Genomic DNA, 17,987 nt, shown 5'->3' on the forward strand with positions numbered 1-17,987 from the left:
TGTTATTAAATTTTTAAAAGAAATTTAGAGCAGACAATCTTGATATAAGGATATTTATAGATACTCTTTTACTATGCAGCGTTGCGACTTTAAATCATTTTATCTCTATCTTTTTATTTCTCTTTTATTTTAATACATATTTATTGGCAATGTGTGGTTTTTATTTATTTTAAAGTGGTGGTTTGACAAAGCTAGAAAAAAGTTTGAGTGCTCCGCTCAGATTTAGATTAAGGCTAATAAATCTTCCGTGCACAAAATAAATATTTTTTATTGTTTCTGTGCAAGGATAACAGGTCATTTAAAAAGGATAAAGGTCATTTAAAAGGATTTGGCACTTTATAATATTGAAAGGTTTAAATTATCATCTAGTATTAAATAAGAATACAAATAGAAAAGTAGAATCTGATTCCCGAATTTGCATTGTTAAATGAAATAAACGAAGAGAGATAGTTCGCATTTCAGTCCGAATGAAGACTTCAGATATAACAGGCATTTCTGTTGCGCTTACTTTCAAGTGAACCATAAAGACCATGCTTAAGTGAAGGGATGTGATTAAATCAAGAATGAATTAGAAATCTCATTCCTAATTTTTGACTAACTTGAGTAATATGCAATTATTGTCATTGTAATAACTAATTATTCTCTCTTTTATTTAGCCCTTGATGTTCAGCGCCCAGAGCCAGATACGTCCTGGGGGAAATCGCCGCAAGTTGTCTTTCAAAAATGTTTCGAATGTTGTTGTGCAGTTACTCCACTCTATTAAATATAGCATGGATGTTCCTTTTTCAAATATGGCTGTAACCAGTGGTCCAGTTGTAGAAAAGCCAGGAACTAAAATGGTGATTATTTTGTATGCTGTATCTTGTTTGTTTATCAGATCGTTATAGACTAACTGTATACCTTGCATTCAACATTCACCTGGTATGTTTTGTTTTATTTTTTCAGTCCACTTTCGCTGATAAATTAAGGAAGCCTTTTAAAAAGAGGTTAGTAGTATACAAATTTTATGGCTCTGCATATTTTGATTTATTATTTCAAAGCAAAATAATAAAGTCAACTGTTAACCATAATCCAACTGATTTTAAAGTAAATTGCAATTTAATTGTAATAATCTGTTGGTTTTCTTCTTCTTAGGCATTCTACAGTCTACCATCAGCCTACTAGCAGAGTGAATAAGTATCTTGCGCAAGCTATTGAAGCCAGAAGTGTAGATCAAGAAAAATCAACTCATGTTAATGTTATAACTTTATGCTTTAAAGACAGATTAAAAGAAAAACAGGTATGTAATAATTTTTTTTCATATACGCAAATTTCAGATATTGATTGGAGTTGTATATAAGTATATGTTATTTCCATAACTTCTGTGCATGGATGTTTTCTATGTGTGTGTGTATGATAGAGTTTAATCCTAAAAGCATAGATTTTTCGTGACGAGAGGCAGAATAGAACAATCTTGTTCTCAAGGTCAAATAGTATCACGGATTCAAAACTCGATTCCTCTGAAGATTCATAATATATTTTATGTATAATTTGGTGCTTTTGAGTTCTGCCTTGATTCAAATGTCAGTTTAGGGGCCATTTTCATCATTAATTTATGTTTCGAAATTTCCAGATAGTCTGTCATATAGCTTTAAAGTCTGATGTTTATCTGATAGTTTAAACAGCCATATGAAATTTTTGTTTTATGTTAAATTTTCTGTATAATTTTTCACTTATGATCAAATTGCTGCTTTTTAAAAGCGCTTAATGGTATTATATCCTGCTTTTCATCTTTTTTTTCTTTTTTTCTGGATTTAGATATAATTGTTACAATTATTGTAAAATACATTTCTTGATTTCTAAACATGCATTAAGGGAAGTGTTTAGTTGATCAAAAACATTTGCAATATTCTTAATGTAAGGAATAAACTACTTACTAACCAAACACGATCAATATGTGTGCTGAAGAAAATAAAAATATATTTTTTGAAGGCATAGACGTTTGCTTTGAAACAAAAACGTTTGCTTTGAAAATGTTGCATAGAAATGCAAAGACGGAAAAACTGTTTCGTTGTATACGACGTATAGGTACTAGAAAACATTTTAATATTAATTCTGCTCTCATTTATGTAGTTAATATTTCTAAAGACGAAATTTTACTTCTTCAGCTAAAAATTTACTCATTAAATGTGTTTTCTTTTTTGATTATTGTACTTATAAAATTCCATAAGAATGATTCCTAAATCGTATCATCTAAATGTTACTCCTTATTCCGCATATCGTTCACCATAAAAATTCTTTGGAATGCTTTAAATATTTTTATTTGATATTTCTAATTTTTTTATGTATAGCCCATGTTTTGTATGTATGTATAGTAATATTGTATAGCCTCTTTCATAATTAAAAATATTTTTTAAAGATTAATTATCTGTTTTTACATATATTTTGTTTCAATAAGTTTTTCTAATTGCAACACTCACAGGAATATTGATTCGAGGATGTCGGCATCTCATTCTTGAAAATGAGGAATGAGAAATTGTCATATTAGCATATTCTCATCTTTATTTGGTGGCACAATATCGATTTTCTAGTTAGTTAACGGCCTTATCACCAAACAGAGGAGATTCTTCTTCTACATCCACGGAGAGTCTAGTAACATTAGAATTTTTCTTCGAAAAAATTTGAAGCCAAATTTTTGTTTTTGCAAGGGCGATCTTTATGTCATTTGAAATAATATTTAAATAATCTATCTGTTCCAAGTTCTGCTGTACGCTTCCTCATTTTTTGAGAGGGTAAGAAACTTGTATTTTAACAGTCTGGGTATTGGCTAGTGATGAGGTATATTAAATGGGGAATAAACTGTAACTGAAGTTTTAATGCCTTAATCACTTCAGTAAAGATCCAATATAGCTATTCCAAGGGCTCAGCATGGGTGCTCCAAGTTAAGCAAGGGTCCAGTATGGCTGTTTCAAGTTCAGTAAAGGTCCAGAATAGCGGTTCCAAGTTTTTCCTTAACGGAAGGTAAACTTTGATATCTAGGTGATGAAAATGAATTGAAATTTTCGCTTTTTCATAAATTACTCGACATTACATTAAATCCTAAACATGCTGCACCGAAATGTTGCATAACATTAAAATTTGCCACAGAATTATAAGTATTATCTCTAAATAAAATTCCGGTGATTTTTTCAAACTTCAAAAAAAAAAAAAAAAAAAAAAAAAAAGAGGGGGTGCGTCATTTTTTTGTAGTGTGGAAGTTTGGACAGGAGTTCCAACCAGTTCGCACCATATTTAACTGATCACTGATCAAAGTTATGTGGTTCATACCAAAATAGCTTCTATGTAGTTTCTAAATTGGACTTAAATAATTCTAAACCAATACCAAAGTATCTACCGAATTTACTACGTTTTTTTTTTTTTTTTTTTTAACTTGGATAAAAAAATAAGAAAGGGCAATGTATGAAATTTCCCCATATGACTCTTTGTATTCATTCCACACTATTCTAATGCTCTGGGTTTGGTAAATCAACATAACTGTGCATGTAAAAGTATATATTTTTGCGCAGAATCTTTATTTAGACAACTAATTTAACTATATGTGTCATCTTTCGGAAGGAAAACCTTTTTTTAAAGAGTGAAAAATCATTGAAATTTTAATTTGAGCTACTAGTACTTATAATTCTGTAGCAAAATACAAAATGTTGGAATTCATTTTACACAGATTTTAGTGCTCTGCAACTTTTTATTATCTTATTTTTCCGGATTTAATAAGTGATTTTAGAGTAATTTAGACGAAAAAAAATGGAAAAACACTCCATTTCAATTCACTCTTTTCCCTCTATAAGCCAAAGTTCACTTTTAGGTAGGGAGAAAATTTGAGGCAGTCATATTGGTCTCTTACTGAAGTGATTAAAGCAATAAACCGTTAGCAATAGTTTATTCCCCATTTAAAATCCTTCGTCACTAACCTAGCTTATGAGAACAATATTTTTACCCCGTACCCCCCCCCCCAAAAAAAAAAAAATTGGGAAAGCGAACAATAGAATGTTAGGAATTTTTGAAATATCCTTTAAAATGATATGCCTTTGTGGGGAAAAAAAAATCTTGGCTTAAAATTTTTCCTAGGAAATGCCTATTTTCTGGCTAAAGTTACTGGACACTAGGAATGGGACCTAATTTATTGTCTTCTCACCTCTAGCATTATTAGTTATGGTGATCCATTCAATATACACAAATTGATGACAATTCTTAATGATTACTTAGATATCTCGTGAGGCAAATTTTAGATTCGAGATCACTTCAACAATTTCTGGTATCGCACCCACCGATTCTACATGATAAGTACTTTGAAAGTAATTTTAAAATTAAATTTTACTAGGCTTGAGCTGACACTGCTATTGTAACTGTAGATTATTAATAACAGAATCAATTCCAAAATGTATGTAACTGAAGCAACATTTCCATGAATGAATTATAGCATGCTGTACAAAAATTTCCTACTATGAAAAATCAACGCGCACTTGGAATAAATATAGAAATCAATTTTAGTTAATGAAATAATATTAATCTTGATATATGTAATTTTCCTTTTATTTTTTTTATAGTATTACAGTGAAAGAGATGAAGGATTTACTAACAGCATGATATGCTGCTTGATTGTTCTCTTACTTTTGGGTTGTTTGCAAGCTACCGTTTTGACTAGGTAATCCTGAATTTTTAATTATAAAATTGGTCTCTATGTTAGTGTCTAATTCTAAATAAATATAAACAAAATAAATTTTACCCAATTTATGAACTTTTATTCAATATGAAAATTCTAATTGTGATTTTTTAGCTCATTAATAAATGAAATGCTCATCAATTAATTTCAAATATAATAATATAATTATGAATGTGGAACTTTTTAAAAATATATTTATTTTTTTGGTTTTCCGAATTTTTATTTGGACATAAAAACAATGGTATTTTTCCTTTGTGAGGCTGATATTTTTTCAGACAAATTTAAACATGTGTAATAAAATACTAGTGGTGACTGGATGTAACTTGAAAATTGGGAGAACGTTTTTTAACTTGAAAAAGCTGAGCATGATAAATTTCCAGAGAGTTTTCATCCAAAATTCTTTTTAAAGTTTAGCTAAAATCTTTTTATTTATCTTTATTGCATATAAAAAGAATAAACTTGATACACTGTGTATGAATGCTTTCATAAGAATAAGAGCTGAAACCTCAACTTTTATTATATCTTGAAACTGAAATTATTATGATCTTACAAACAGAACTCATTTCAATATATAAAGGTAAATAAAATGGCCAAATAAGCTTTTTTCATATCAGTCAAATTGCAAATATTGTTATTTCACATTAAAATAGATAAAAAGCTTCATATTTTTTAAAAAATGAAATACACATTAAAAATCATTTTTTAAAGCTCTTGTCATTATGCATTCTGGTGTCATTAATATAGATAACTATAAATAAATATTCTGTAAATATTCTTCCACTAATCTGTGTAATTTTTTATTTCTATTTTTCGTCTAGATCTCTTTTGATGGTGATATTATTTATATCTGCGTTTGGTTGGACGTTCTTTTTGATTATTTTAACTATTGGAGCAAAAATGAAAGTAAGTCGACAATTATCGAAATATGAAAAATGTAAACCACATTTCCATTTTCTTTCTTTTTTTAAAATCTAGTTATACCATCACATTAGAAATATGCAATATATAATATAATAAATTAATTTTACATATTTTATTATATGCAATTTGTATTTTAATTGACTAATTAAAAAATTATAAAAAACAGGTGATTTTATGATTTCTATTTCAAATCATAATTTAATTCTTGAAAATTAACTGTATATTATAAAGATAACATTACATAACAGATGTAATTTTTCATTTAAAAGACTTAGTTTTCTAATAAATAAATAAAAGGAAGCTCAATAAATATTAAAGTATTATAATTGCAGTGTCTAGATATTTAAGAAAAGCATTAATTTGCATTTTCTATTATGAGAATTATTTAAGTTTTTTTTTTATTTATATTATTTTTTTATTATTTTTACAGTCTATTTTATTTTATTTTTTAAAAATTGGGTTATTTTTCAATACTATATTGGAGTTGTAGTCATAAAAAATGCTTATGGAGTAGATTTTTGTGAGCATTTAGTTTTACGACATTGGAAGTAATTAAACTTACTTTCATTGCGTTAAATTCCAGAATTTGAAATATGGGATCAAGATAGAAATCCTTCTGTGTACCTAATTTGTTTTTACTGGATTGCTCCTAATCATTCTATGGAGAACTGATGAAGAGTATAACATGCATGTCATTCGCATATGTTTTATGTCTGTTAATAATAATAACATTTCAAAGTCTTGTGATGCTGAACTGTGATTTTTCAAAATAAAAGTTTATATATGTTTGTCATATGTAGAAGGAAAACACTGTCAACTTCCGAACGTTTAATAAAATTTTAGTTAATTAAAAATTATTCAAGATGTTGGTGTTTTTTTGCGATATCTTCCAAAAACATTGTCTCACAAAAATTATTTTTATGGCATTCTAAATTTAAAAAATAATACTTTTATTAATATCAATTTTATTACAATTTCTCCCATAATTTTAACAAATGCTTTAAAATATTTTTCATCATTGGTAACTATACTTTTTGTTGTTGCAATGGAAATCAAGTTGATGTCATTCTTTCCTCAAATCATTTAATCACCTTATGTTTGCCATTGTTCTAGCTATGACGTTTGCTTTCTTTGATATATTTATAAGTATTGGATATAAATTAGATTTTCACGTACCCGTCGTATGAATTTTCCACTTTTTTCAAATATGTTTTTCAATTTAAGTTTATCAAAGAAAAAGATTTTTATTTCCATTGATAAATTTTGTGCTGTGAAATATCAAATTGATATTTTCTATTGGGAGTTGATGGTCATTTGCTTTTTGTTTCAGTTTCTAATTACCGATTTTCAATTTAATTTTTATTTGGTAATTATTACAATTCAGCTTTCTTCTTTTTTAGACACCTTAACTAAGTAGAAACGATTTTAAAAAAAATCTTCACAGAATATATTATTTGAAAAATTCCGGCAGTTAGCTTCTTTAAATGCTATTTTTAATATTTTTCTTAAAAACACTTTTGTTTGAAAATTTAGTTTCTATTTCAATTTTTTTCATTTAGTTTTTCAATGTATCATTTTATACTTTCATCCAATATGTGATATAATGGGTGGATCTGTTGCAACTTTCTCCTGTGTTTTTTGCTATTCAGTTTCGCCATATACAGACATTTAATTCAAAATACTTAATATTAAAATGCATTATATCGCAAGAAAGCAACGAAAGAAGTAAATAAATTTTGCATGAATTTAAGTTTTAATAAATAGTAGTCAATATACCTGGTGTTGCTTGCGATTAAAACTCTTTCGTGATTAACTCTTAACGTAAGATTTTTAACATACGTAATGCTTTTGTATGAAATATTATAATATGCAATATCGTTGCATCACCTTTTTTTTTAAATTTAAAATTAAAATATCAATTGACCCAAGCAATTCTTAAAATCCCCTGCAAGTTGATTTCTCCATAATTTATTAACATTTGCTAAATTGATTCTTCAAATTCGTTCATTAATACTGCAGTTTAAAAAATGATTTTAAAAAACATTTTGAGACAGTAAGATAGTTAATTTTTCAATAAAAAAATATACACTGCTGGCATTAAAATTACAACACCATAAAGGAAAGAAAATACAAAAAAAAAAAAAAAAAATGTACGTAAGCATAATGGCATGAAGACAAAATAATTATATTTGTAAGCAGTTTGGGGGTTTACAAGGGTGAGAAATTGGTAGAAACAGCTACCAACCCTGGTAGCTATAACGGCCTTTACCCGGATAGACATAGAGTGGATCTGGACTTGGAGGACAAAAAAAAAAAAAAAACGCATTCTATGCTGCTTCAAGTCTATGCCACACTTCATTAACCGTACTAAATAAAGTGGGGTGGCGGGCTAGTCTCTCAGCAACCTAGGACCAGAGGTTTTCAATGGGTGACAGATCTGGAGACCATGCAGGCCATGGAAACAACTGAATATCCTGTGTATCGAAGAAAGTCAGAACACGACGTGCAACATGTGGTCTTACAATCTTTTTGGAAGATGGCGTTTGGTAGGCCTCCCTGTTAGGGCACAACTACTGGACGTAAAATATCTGAAATGCGCCAATCTGCGTTCAAATTGCAGTCGATCCGAACTACAGATGGGCGTATCGTGTACCCAATGGCTTCCTAAACCATCAAACCTGGTGCAGGACCTCTAAGCCGATGTCGAATGCAAGCATATGGCCTGCGGTCTCCTTGGAGTCTCCAGACACGTATGCGGCCATCAGAAAACTGCATGCAGAACCAGGGCACGTCTTAAAAAATGACATTTTGCCCTTCTTTTATCCAGTCTTGTTGTTAGGTGTATCAAAGACGCCGTCTCTCTCTTTATGCTGCATTGTCAAGGGAAGCTGAAGTAATAGCCGCCGTGTTGACAATCCATGCTGCTGCAATCGTCGTCGCACCGTATGAGCGGATACTGGGTGTGCTGCTAATTCCCCATTTCCAGACTAATGGTCTACGATGTGGTTGCACTGTTTTGCAGGGCTGGCCTCACAATATGTCTGCCCTCTCGGGCATTAATCATGGGAGGATTTTGAGCCTGCATGCCGTACATTATGACTCTCAGCAACGATCTTGTCTGTTTCGAATTCCGACACTTGCTGGTAAGCATTTCGTTTAATTCGAGACATAACATGATATTCTGAGCAAACTCGAACCTTACAAAGCGCTTTATGAATGAGAAATCCATTAGACAATTTTTCATTTATGCAGTGCTTCAGCTGTAGTTTCTCCCCCCTGCGTCGTCTAAACGCGCTGAAATACTAGTCATTTGCATATTCCTATCTCTTCTTCCATTAATGTGATTTTGACGTTCATCAGATTATACCTTTCTGGTGTTGCAATTTTAATGGCCTGCAGTGTATAAATAAATCGAAACAATAGTTAATCTAAATATACATTTTTTGCTTTTAAAGTTTTCTTTTAGTATTTTGCTGATGTGCTTTGGAAAAAGCTGTTCGTATACAATTTCTTGTTCCTCAGCAATTTTTTAAAAAAATCAGCTTTTTCATGAAAGCTTTATTTTCATAGCCTTTGTATCTGAGTGATGGAATTGTGCTTTCTATTAGTCATCATTAAATCACTATTTTAAAATTAATAAAAACATTGTCTAAGGATATTAAAATAAGGAGAAATAATAAAAAAAAATAGTGGTTGTGTAGTCTGTCTGTTGATTAGCAAAGCAATACTTAGATATTTCCTTATTTCAAAACTGTTAATAATTAAAGGAAATTGTATCATTGAAAGGTAAGATTTCGAATTTTAAATGATGTAAAGATATTTTTCTCTGGTGTAATTTTCTCTGAAATTACTAAGAAAAAAAATGTCAAAATCTTGGATAATTTCTTATTAATTGAATATTTAATAAATTTTTGTACCTTGAAAAGTTGACAGTATTTCTCTCTTGTCTTAAATAATAAGTATTCAAAATTTGGTTGAATTCGCCCCAGTTGTTTAGGAGGAGATTGGGAAGATACATATATGGCCTCAATGGCATTTATTTCTATTAAGATTGGAGTCCGTTTTATGGAAAATTTGAGTAAAGCGAACTATGTAGTTAATTTATTTCACTGTATTCTTAAATTCTTAATTCGTAGATTCTGCTTAGATCACTTTTTTTTAACTTTTCATTCATTATTCTATTTGTTGTTATTTTTATTAGATGCTGTTTTATGATATAGGGATTATTAAATTTAATTTAAAGAAAAACAAATTTGGTATTTCGACTTCAAAACCTTTTTCTTATTCATTTATTTACTGTAAAATCCGAGTAAGTTATCGTAGTTATCGATATAACGAACGGGAAGCTGAGAGAATTGAAAACAGTTTCTTAATTCCTTAAATTTTTTAAATCAGATTTTATATTTAATCCAATTACTCACTTTATTTGTTTCCTTAGATAAGAATTTACTTATTTTTTTATAATTTAATTGTTGAATTGATGTTAGTTTCTAGAAGTTGCTGTTTTTTTAGGGAAATATTCTATTCAAAAAACATGTTTAAATTTATTTTCTTATAATCCTTCCCTTTTTTAAAAATATATATATATATTTTTTATTTTACTAATGCTATAATTTTTTTGCAGCTTATTTCATGGGATATTAGTCAATCTTTTCTCCTTCGTATGTCTGCCATTGTGCTGACTATAATCTTCGTTTATATTGTTGCTCAAGTAAACGTTGTAAGTAATCAAATTTATTAAATACATTTCTTGCATTTTAATTTCGTATTATCTTATACATTATTTATTGTTTAAAAATTGCTTTTTTAATTTCTTTATTTCAAAATGAACCAAAAACAACCTATCTGATTCTCTCATTTAGCGATTACCGATTTTTGTTTAATGAATGACTCAGTATAATAAATATTAATCAAATAAATTTCTAGAAACGAATTTGATATTAGTTGAAAAGTTTATGAATTCATGAAACCTTTGCATTGCACCTTGATACAACAGTAACGAAGTCTACAACAGTAAACGAAATATAAGCATAGTAAAGCAGCAGAATTTCAGAATGTTAATTTTTTTTATTCTTTTACTTAACTTCGCGTGTTCTATGTTTGTAATGATACAATTTTGTCATGGACATTTCTCTTACTTCTTCATGTACTTCATGTTCTGAAATTTCGTACCGTCATTGGTTCCCGATGACAATAGAATATTTTAATAGGTTTAGAGCAATTAATTATCAATTCATTTATTAATTTATCTAAAATATATCAGAGATGGTGGCATCTAGAATTCAATAATAAAATTTTAAAATTTTATTATGTTTATTACCATGAATTATGAAGTATATTAAAGACTAAACATAAATTAGAATGAATTTTTTAAATCTTTGAGAGACGGTGGCACAGCATCTATCAAACCTTTAAGGTTTATTTTTATTAATTTTTTTCTCATTTTTCAGAAAAATAATTTTAGTGGATAGTTGAATATTTCTTATATTTAAAAAAAAAGAGTTCAGTATCTTTAAAATTAATTAAAGTGTCTTAAAAGTAATTTTAAATCCAATACTTTTCAGATGGTGGAATTCTTTATTTGTAATATAGCAAAACACTTTTCTGAGTAAATGATTATTGGAAAAGAAATCTTTAAGTTTTAACGCATACATTTATATACATTATAATATGCATTTAACAATTGCATGTATTCAAAATAAATTTGCACATGAAGAATTTCCGTTAATTATTAAAATTGCAAAAGGGCGTAATTACTCGTTTCATTTGTCTTTGCACTCAACATCTTTCTGGGCCAGAGGCGGCGTTAGCAAGGGAGTAAAGGGGACAATTGCTGCCAGTCTACATCTGCTTGCCCCCGTCAGCGAGAGATTGAGAGTTTCGTCGTCAAAAGTTTTCTCGATTTCAGGACGGTTGTAGAGAGCTGGACAATAATGAATACAATAATTTAAAAACCATGTTAAAGTTACTATACTGTTAACAATCGAAATATCCAAATAAGGTTTAAGCAGTTTGATTACGCTTGACAATATAACCGACAAGGTGACAAATGAATAAGATACTGTATTTTGTCGATAATATTTGGTCGACTCACTAAAAACTCAATGCGATGGCTGGCGATGAGGTGAAGTCAGCAGATTTTTCAGCCGAAACGGTTAGTATCTGAATTTTTAAAAAAGCTAAATAATATTTAATTTTCCTTAATTAAATACTAAAAAAAAATATTATGATTTATTTTGAAGCCAAATAAGATAAATTGTGTTTACCTTTGTCGGGTTTATCTTGGCTCCCCCTCCCCCATCTGTGAACTTCTGCCGCCGCCTCTGGTGGATTTCCCAAATAAGACAGAGGGAAAATCACGCGTCTCATTTGTTCTTGCTGTCAACATCTTTCTGGACAACCAAAAGCCAGAAAATTATATTTATTTAATTAGCAAAACGTTTAACAGTTTCAAACTTTGGTTGTAAAATGAGTAAAAATAGGCTTATTACTTTCCCAGCTATGTACATACTTTCCCTGGAAAGCTTGGTGATACTAGTTAAACAGGGCGAACGATTTCACCAGGACTTAAAGATACAAGAGGACCCTATCAAGATTGATGGTATATCCATATCAAGGCTGATTGCTATCAGAATCTTTAGAAAAAAGCCTATAAACAAATTTTACTGAAGAAGTTTGAACTGCAGAGCTTTCGGGCAGGGGAAACTGTTTGTCGATTCTTCTTCATATTTGATTCTTCTTATTTCTAATTTTTATTTTAGCTGCTATTGTGTCTTTTTCAATTCAATAAAATACTTTATAAAATTTATTAAAGAATATTAATTTGTTAAAGGGTTTGTTTTAAACTTTATTAATTTATGATATTCTTCGCTTCCAATCCGTTTCGCCAAACAATGTTCGGCATTAGTGGAATGCTGCTAATTCTACTATTTTTAATTTTCATGAGTTGCTTTCAGATTATATGAGATGAAAATCATATGGGATCGTTGAAAAGATAGTTAAAATCTTCTAATTCTGCAGCTGAAATTTTCTTTGCTTCATTTTAATTTCATTATACTTTTGTTTGAACATTGCGGAAAACGGACATTTTTTTACTAAGTTGTCTGAGAAGTCACTTCAGTCGTTAAATATTTAGACTTTTAGTGCATACATGAAGCAGTTCAATATCATTTGATTTTTTTAAAAATAATAATTTTGCTAAAAATTCTCGAAAATTGAAGTAAAGATCATCCGTCTTCTTTTGAATTTATTTTATTAATTTCTCGTTTATATTTTAAATGAGTTGGTTGACAATTAGTTGGTTAATTAGTAATGGAAATTAATGAAATCATATTGTCTGTTTTTTCCGGAACTTTTTCTTATTATTTTCTTATTATGTCTCTCAGATATGGTAAAGTATTAAGGTGTTTTGAATTTAAAAGATAATTTAATTATATGAAAAGAATGAAGCTCAGAAAAAATAGCAAAAAATTCTTCTGGAAACAATTTGAAATCGTAATAATAAACTCTGGTTTCCTAAAATTAGATTAAAAAGTGTATTAAGATTCTAATTAGATTAAGATTAAAATTTTCTCAATACAGTGTTTTGAAATAATTGATATTTTTCTGTATCGGTATCAAACAATGTAAATTTAAAATGTAGTAAAATTGACATAAACAGTTTCAGAAATGTAGCAAAAAAGATTTAATTCCAACATTTCTTCGTTGTAGTGGGAATTTTTGCGTGAAAATGTAATTTACAGCAATTCTTTTTTGTTTGTTTGTTTGTTTTTAGTTTTGTTTTCATTGCAGTATTTATGCTTACATTTTTTTTTCTTTTTAACTATATGAGTAAAAATGTTTATTTTCTTCTAGTTTGCTTGCGTTAAGGAGCCGAAATGCAGTCCATCAGCAAATATTTCTCTGACTTCACTACTATATGATCATTACTATTGTCCCCTTCCTCATTATATTGTAATAAGCTGTATTTTGACTTTCTTCTCTGTTGTTGTTTTTCTTCGAATTCCAATACTGATTAAAGTATCATTGCTTCTGCCATTGACGATTATATCGATAGTAACTATTGAAGTTATACAATTGCCACTATTTGAATGCTACGATGAACATGTTAGGTGAGTTTATTAATTATTTCTTTGTCTATTTTTGTATACCACCAAAAACAGCATGAAATTACTGCCTTACTTTATTTATACGTATTTTTTAACATTTTAAAGAGAATATAAATTTTAGAAGAAAATGCATTTTACATTAGTAAAGTTTTAAAACTTTCTATTAGAAATTATTTGCACTTGAAAATAAAACATGAAAAATGCTTGTTACTTCTAATGTTAATAAATGCGAACTTTCCTTATCAATTTAACTTTCGTTTAATATCATAAACTGTGTCATAAAACTTATTTGAAATTCGAGTTTTTTCCTAAATGATTTGATTTTTTTTTGTAGGTCTGTTGTCCCTGAACATCTTATTGGGCTTGTTGTAATTATACATTTTTTGTTAGCTGTTTTGATACATGGAAGACAAGTAGAATGGACTGCAAGACTTGACTTTCTATGGAATCTTCAGGTTTCTATCTGCTGTCATTTATAACTTCTTTACATTGAATATTCATTTATGTTATATGTCTACGAAATTTAATTTAATAATCAAGCAAATTTATGGAGACATTCTTTTTCTGTATTATATGTATAAACTTCTTACATTAATTGCTCATTGAAAGTTCGAAACAACTCATTGAAAGTTCATTGCTCATTGAAAGTTCGAATATCATTTACAGTGGTTTTTGAAAATTAAGTGGAAAATATTATTGTGAAATTTCTATTTGTTGAAATATGCCAAAAATGTAAATTAAACAATGCTTCTAATATTACAGACGAAAGAGAAATAATGATTTTTTTTGTCTTTAAAATACACGTATTAAAAGCATGCCTTAATAAAAACAAGCATCCGAGTCCATTGTATGTATCCCTCAAAATTGAGTGTAATCACTTATAACATGTAATGTGTAATCACTTGTAACACAACAGCAGAACTCCATGCTCAAAATGCTGGTACATAGTATGTTAGTGGTAGTAAAAACAATTGTTATGTCTAGGCAATCTGAAAATCCTGAAAGGGAGCAGATATTAGATGAAATGCAGCAGTACATTTCCCTTGGGCATTCCATATATATTTAATCAGATTCACTTTCGGAAAATATGCTGTCCAACCTACAAAAGTCTTTTTAAGAAAGTAATTCCTCTATTACTCAGTTCTGTGTGGTGTAGAATTATCATCTTGTAGAAGGAACAGACCATTCAACTTTTATAAATGTGAGCAATTGGATGAAAAATCTCGTTTGTATAAAACTGAGCATTAACATAGCCTCTTGGATGAAATTCAGATCAGTGTGGTCATTCTGAAAAATGTTTCATCATACTTGTAGCCTTCCAAATTTGTCTGTTTCATAGATGCAGCACCAGTAAAACCTGGTTATCTATTCATAGCAGAATAACAACCGTCTTAAGTCACTTTGTTAGTAATATCTGAATTCATCTGTAAAGATTAAAGACTACCATTGTTCACACTCTAATTGACTAGTGTACGAGCATAATTGTGTTTTATTTAAGTAACGTAGAACGTTAGCTGGAAATCTTTCAAAAATTCAACTTCTTGAAGACTTGTTCACATAATTGATCTGAATACCAGCTTACCAGGAGCTGCTGTTAGAGACCCGAGGGGCTATGTGCTTCATTATGCTAAGCGGCAAATAGCGATTATCTGCAACACTTGTAGCTCTAGATTTTCCTCGGCTGCACCTTCTAGAACCTGATTTTATTTTCAGAAATGCAGTCCATAGCCTATGAAGTACAGAAGAGCTTAAATTCAACCATCTTACTACATACCATTGATGATTACATAATTTTATTCGCCTAATGGCCCACCAAATGTCGAGTACGTATATCTAAAAAAAGTAATATCTCGAAACTTCACAACAGTTTTACTTACAGAAACTATTGATACTTTTAAACCCTGCTTTTGCTTGCATATATAATCAGTAATGTTCAATTACTGCAACTATAATTTATATATTATATCACAATGCAGCGTTACTTTTTACATATGCTTTGGAATTAGTATAAAAAATTACTTGACAATGTAACTGCATTCGCTCTGAGTTTTTCATTAATTTTTAGAAACCAGTGTACAATGAAGTTGTTGGTTCATAAATGCAAACTGCAGTTTTTTAATGAAATAAAATCTTAAATGCTGACAAAGGTATTATCTAAAAATCTTCTTGAAAATGTCAAGAGAGTTCTTCCTTCGACTTTCTCGTAGACTTACAATCAGCCATTTGTTTTTAAGATTTTCAACGAATATATATTTGGAGTGAAATCTGCCAAAATGAATATCAGAATTGAAAAATGAGAGTGTTATTGTATGATTATTTTTAGAATGAATCCCAGCAATTACCTACAGTAAAATACAACATTATAAACAACAACTAAATATAAGATGTTATACAGTGGATTTCTCTAATTTCTGTTACATCTGGTTAGAGTTGAAATGATGCTGCCATTTCAATTCTATTTATATATTAGAAATATACAATTTGTGTAAAATGATTTAAAACCAGTGTTATGAAATCCTTTAGCTGTTAAAACACATCTCATGTTAGTAATTGGTATGCCATGTACATATTTTAGATACTAAAGGAATTGGAGGAAAATAATGTCGCTAAATTAATTTAACAATTTTTATGCTTGAAGTCAAAAATAAATTTTTGAGGATTGATTAAATTAAGAAAATAATTTTAAATTAAAATCTTAAAAGGTGCCTTTTATAAATTTATCAATTTTTTAAAAATGCATACAAGCTTTTGATAAGATAGATCTATATTGTTGGAACTAAGGGGACGAAATCGCGAGGCTCACACAAAATGAGTGGCATGCATATCCACAAATAGGAACTGAGGAATATATTAACTTACTAAACTCTTTGCGGTCGTATGTCTATTCTCAGCCACCAAATGTTTTTAATCTTTTTAATCGTATGTCTATTCTCAAAGTTTTTACGGCTCGAGTTGTACGTCTGTTCTTGAGTACCGCAGCTTATATTATGCTAAGTCTACAAACTTCGAAGATAAATAAATTCGAAATAATATTTTACAAATTGTACAAACATGAAATTATGCATTTTCGTTTCCTGTTTAATATTTTAAAAATAAAACTCTAAATTGGCAAAAAGAAAGTTACAGAAAGAAGTGCACTGTAAAATTCAAAGTAGCAAGTATGAATTTGATTTTGACTATTTGAACGCAGATATAGAAAGTGAAAAATTGTTTTGAAAATACTTATTCTAGTGATTCTGGAAGTACCAAGAAAGTGAAATTTCAAGTGGCAGGGAAATAGAAAGAGAGAGAGAGAGAGAGAATAGTAAAAATTTATTAATCCGACCAACATGACACCTATCTATAACCTTAATATGATCGCAAAGGGTTAATGGAAGGAATTTAATAAAGGCTAATATATAGCAGAAATGCGTTTAAAAAATGATATTTTTTCCCCCAAAAGGCATTTTAGACATTTTGTATTAATTTATTCTTTTTATATATTATCAGGCCAACGAAGAAAAGAGGGAAATGCACGAATTGCAAAGTAGCAATCGACGAATTCTTTTTAACTTGCTTCCCGCTCATGTTGCTACCCATTTCTTGGACAATCAATTTAAAAATAATATGGTAAGTTATCTTTATTTGATTAGTTTCGTCACACACAAAAAGGAATGAATTGCTTAACATTTCTGTATTTTCAAGGACCTCTACAATCAAAGCTACTCTAAAGTTGGTGTGGTATTTGCATCGATACCAAATTTTCATGAATTTTACATGGAACTGGATGGAAATAACCAAGGAATGGAGTGCTTGCGCCTTCTAAATGAAATAATTGCCGACTTCGATGAGGTTAGTTAATTTGTGTTTTCGATGTTTTATTCACTCACAAATAGTATATAAAAACTCACAACTTATATATATTTTTTTTTAAATAGCTATTGGATGACGAAAGATTTAAGGCCATAGATAAGATTAAGACTGTTGGTAGTACATATATGGCTGCCATTGGTCTAATGCCTGACTACAGAATTATTGTAAGTAATTACTCTTTAAAGTTTTCATATTTTTGACTTGCAGTTACTAATATTTATAGATGATTTAAGGGATTATATATTTTGAAAATATTATTAAAATAACTGATGAAACAACTGTGAAAACAATTAGTCAGTAACGAGTTAACATCAAAATGATTGTTAAAAGTATTTACAGCTAGATTCGCAGAGATCCAAAGTTCTGAATAATTCTTTCATGCAATACTAAAAATTACTTTGGACTTA

At 29.2% G+C, this 17,987-nt stretch overlaps 1 protein-coding gene across 1 annotated transcript in view; it reads left to right on the forward strand.

Moving 5' to 3' along the window:
* The window catches only part of LOC129958256 (adenylate cyclase type 1-like), a 176,282-nt gene that overhangs the window by 147,314 nt on the left and 10,981 nt on the right, over positions 1–17,987 (forward strand). Inside the window, exons 8-18 of the mRNA XM_056070568.1 lie at positions 657–839; positions 946–986; positions 1,135–1,279; positions 4,584–4,681; positions 5,518–5,602; positions 10,245–10,340; positions 13,475–13,731; positions 14,063–14,183; positions 17,218–17,337; positions 17,413–17,559; positions 17,646–17,744. Of these exons, the coding sequence (XP_055926543.1) occupies positions 657–839; positions 946–986; positions 1,135–1,279; positions 4,584–4,681; positions 5,518–5,602; positions 10,245–10,340; positions 13,475–13,731; positions 14,063–14,183; positions 17,218–17,337; positions 17,413–17,559; positions 17,646–17,744 (1,392 nt within the window). The remainder of the gene's footprint in view (positions 1–656; positions 840–945; positions 987–1,134; positions 1,280–4,583; positions 4,682–5,517; positions 5,603–10,244; positions 10,341–13,474; positions 13,732–14,062; positions 14,184–17,217; positions 17,338–17,412; positions 17,560–17,645; positions 17,745–17,987) is intronic.

The sequence above is a fragment of the Argiope bruennichi genome, chromosome X1 (genome assembly GCF_947563725.1).
Source record: "Argiope bruennichi chromosome X1, qqArgBrue1.1, whole genome shotgun sequence".
Taxonomy (NCBI): domain Eukaryota; kingdom Metazoa; phylum Arthropoda; class Arachnida; order Araneae; family Araneidae; genus Argiope; species Argiope bruennichi.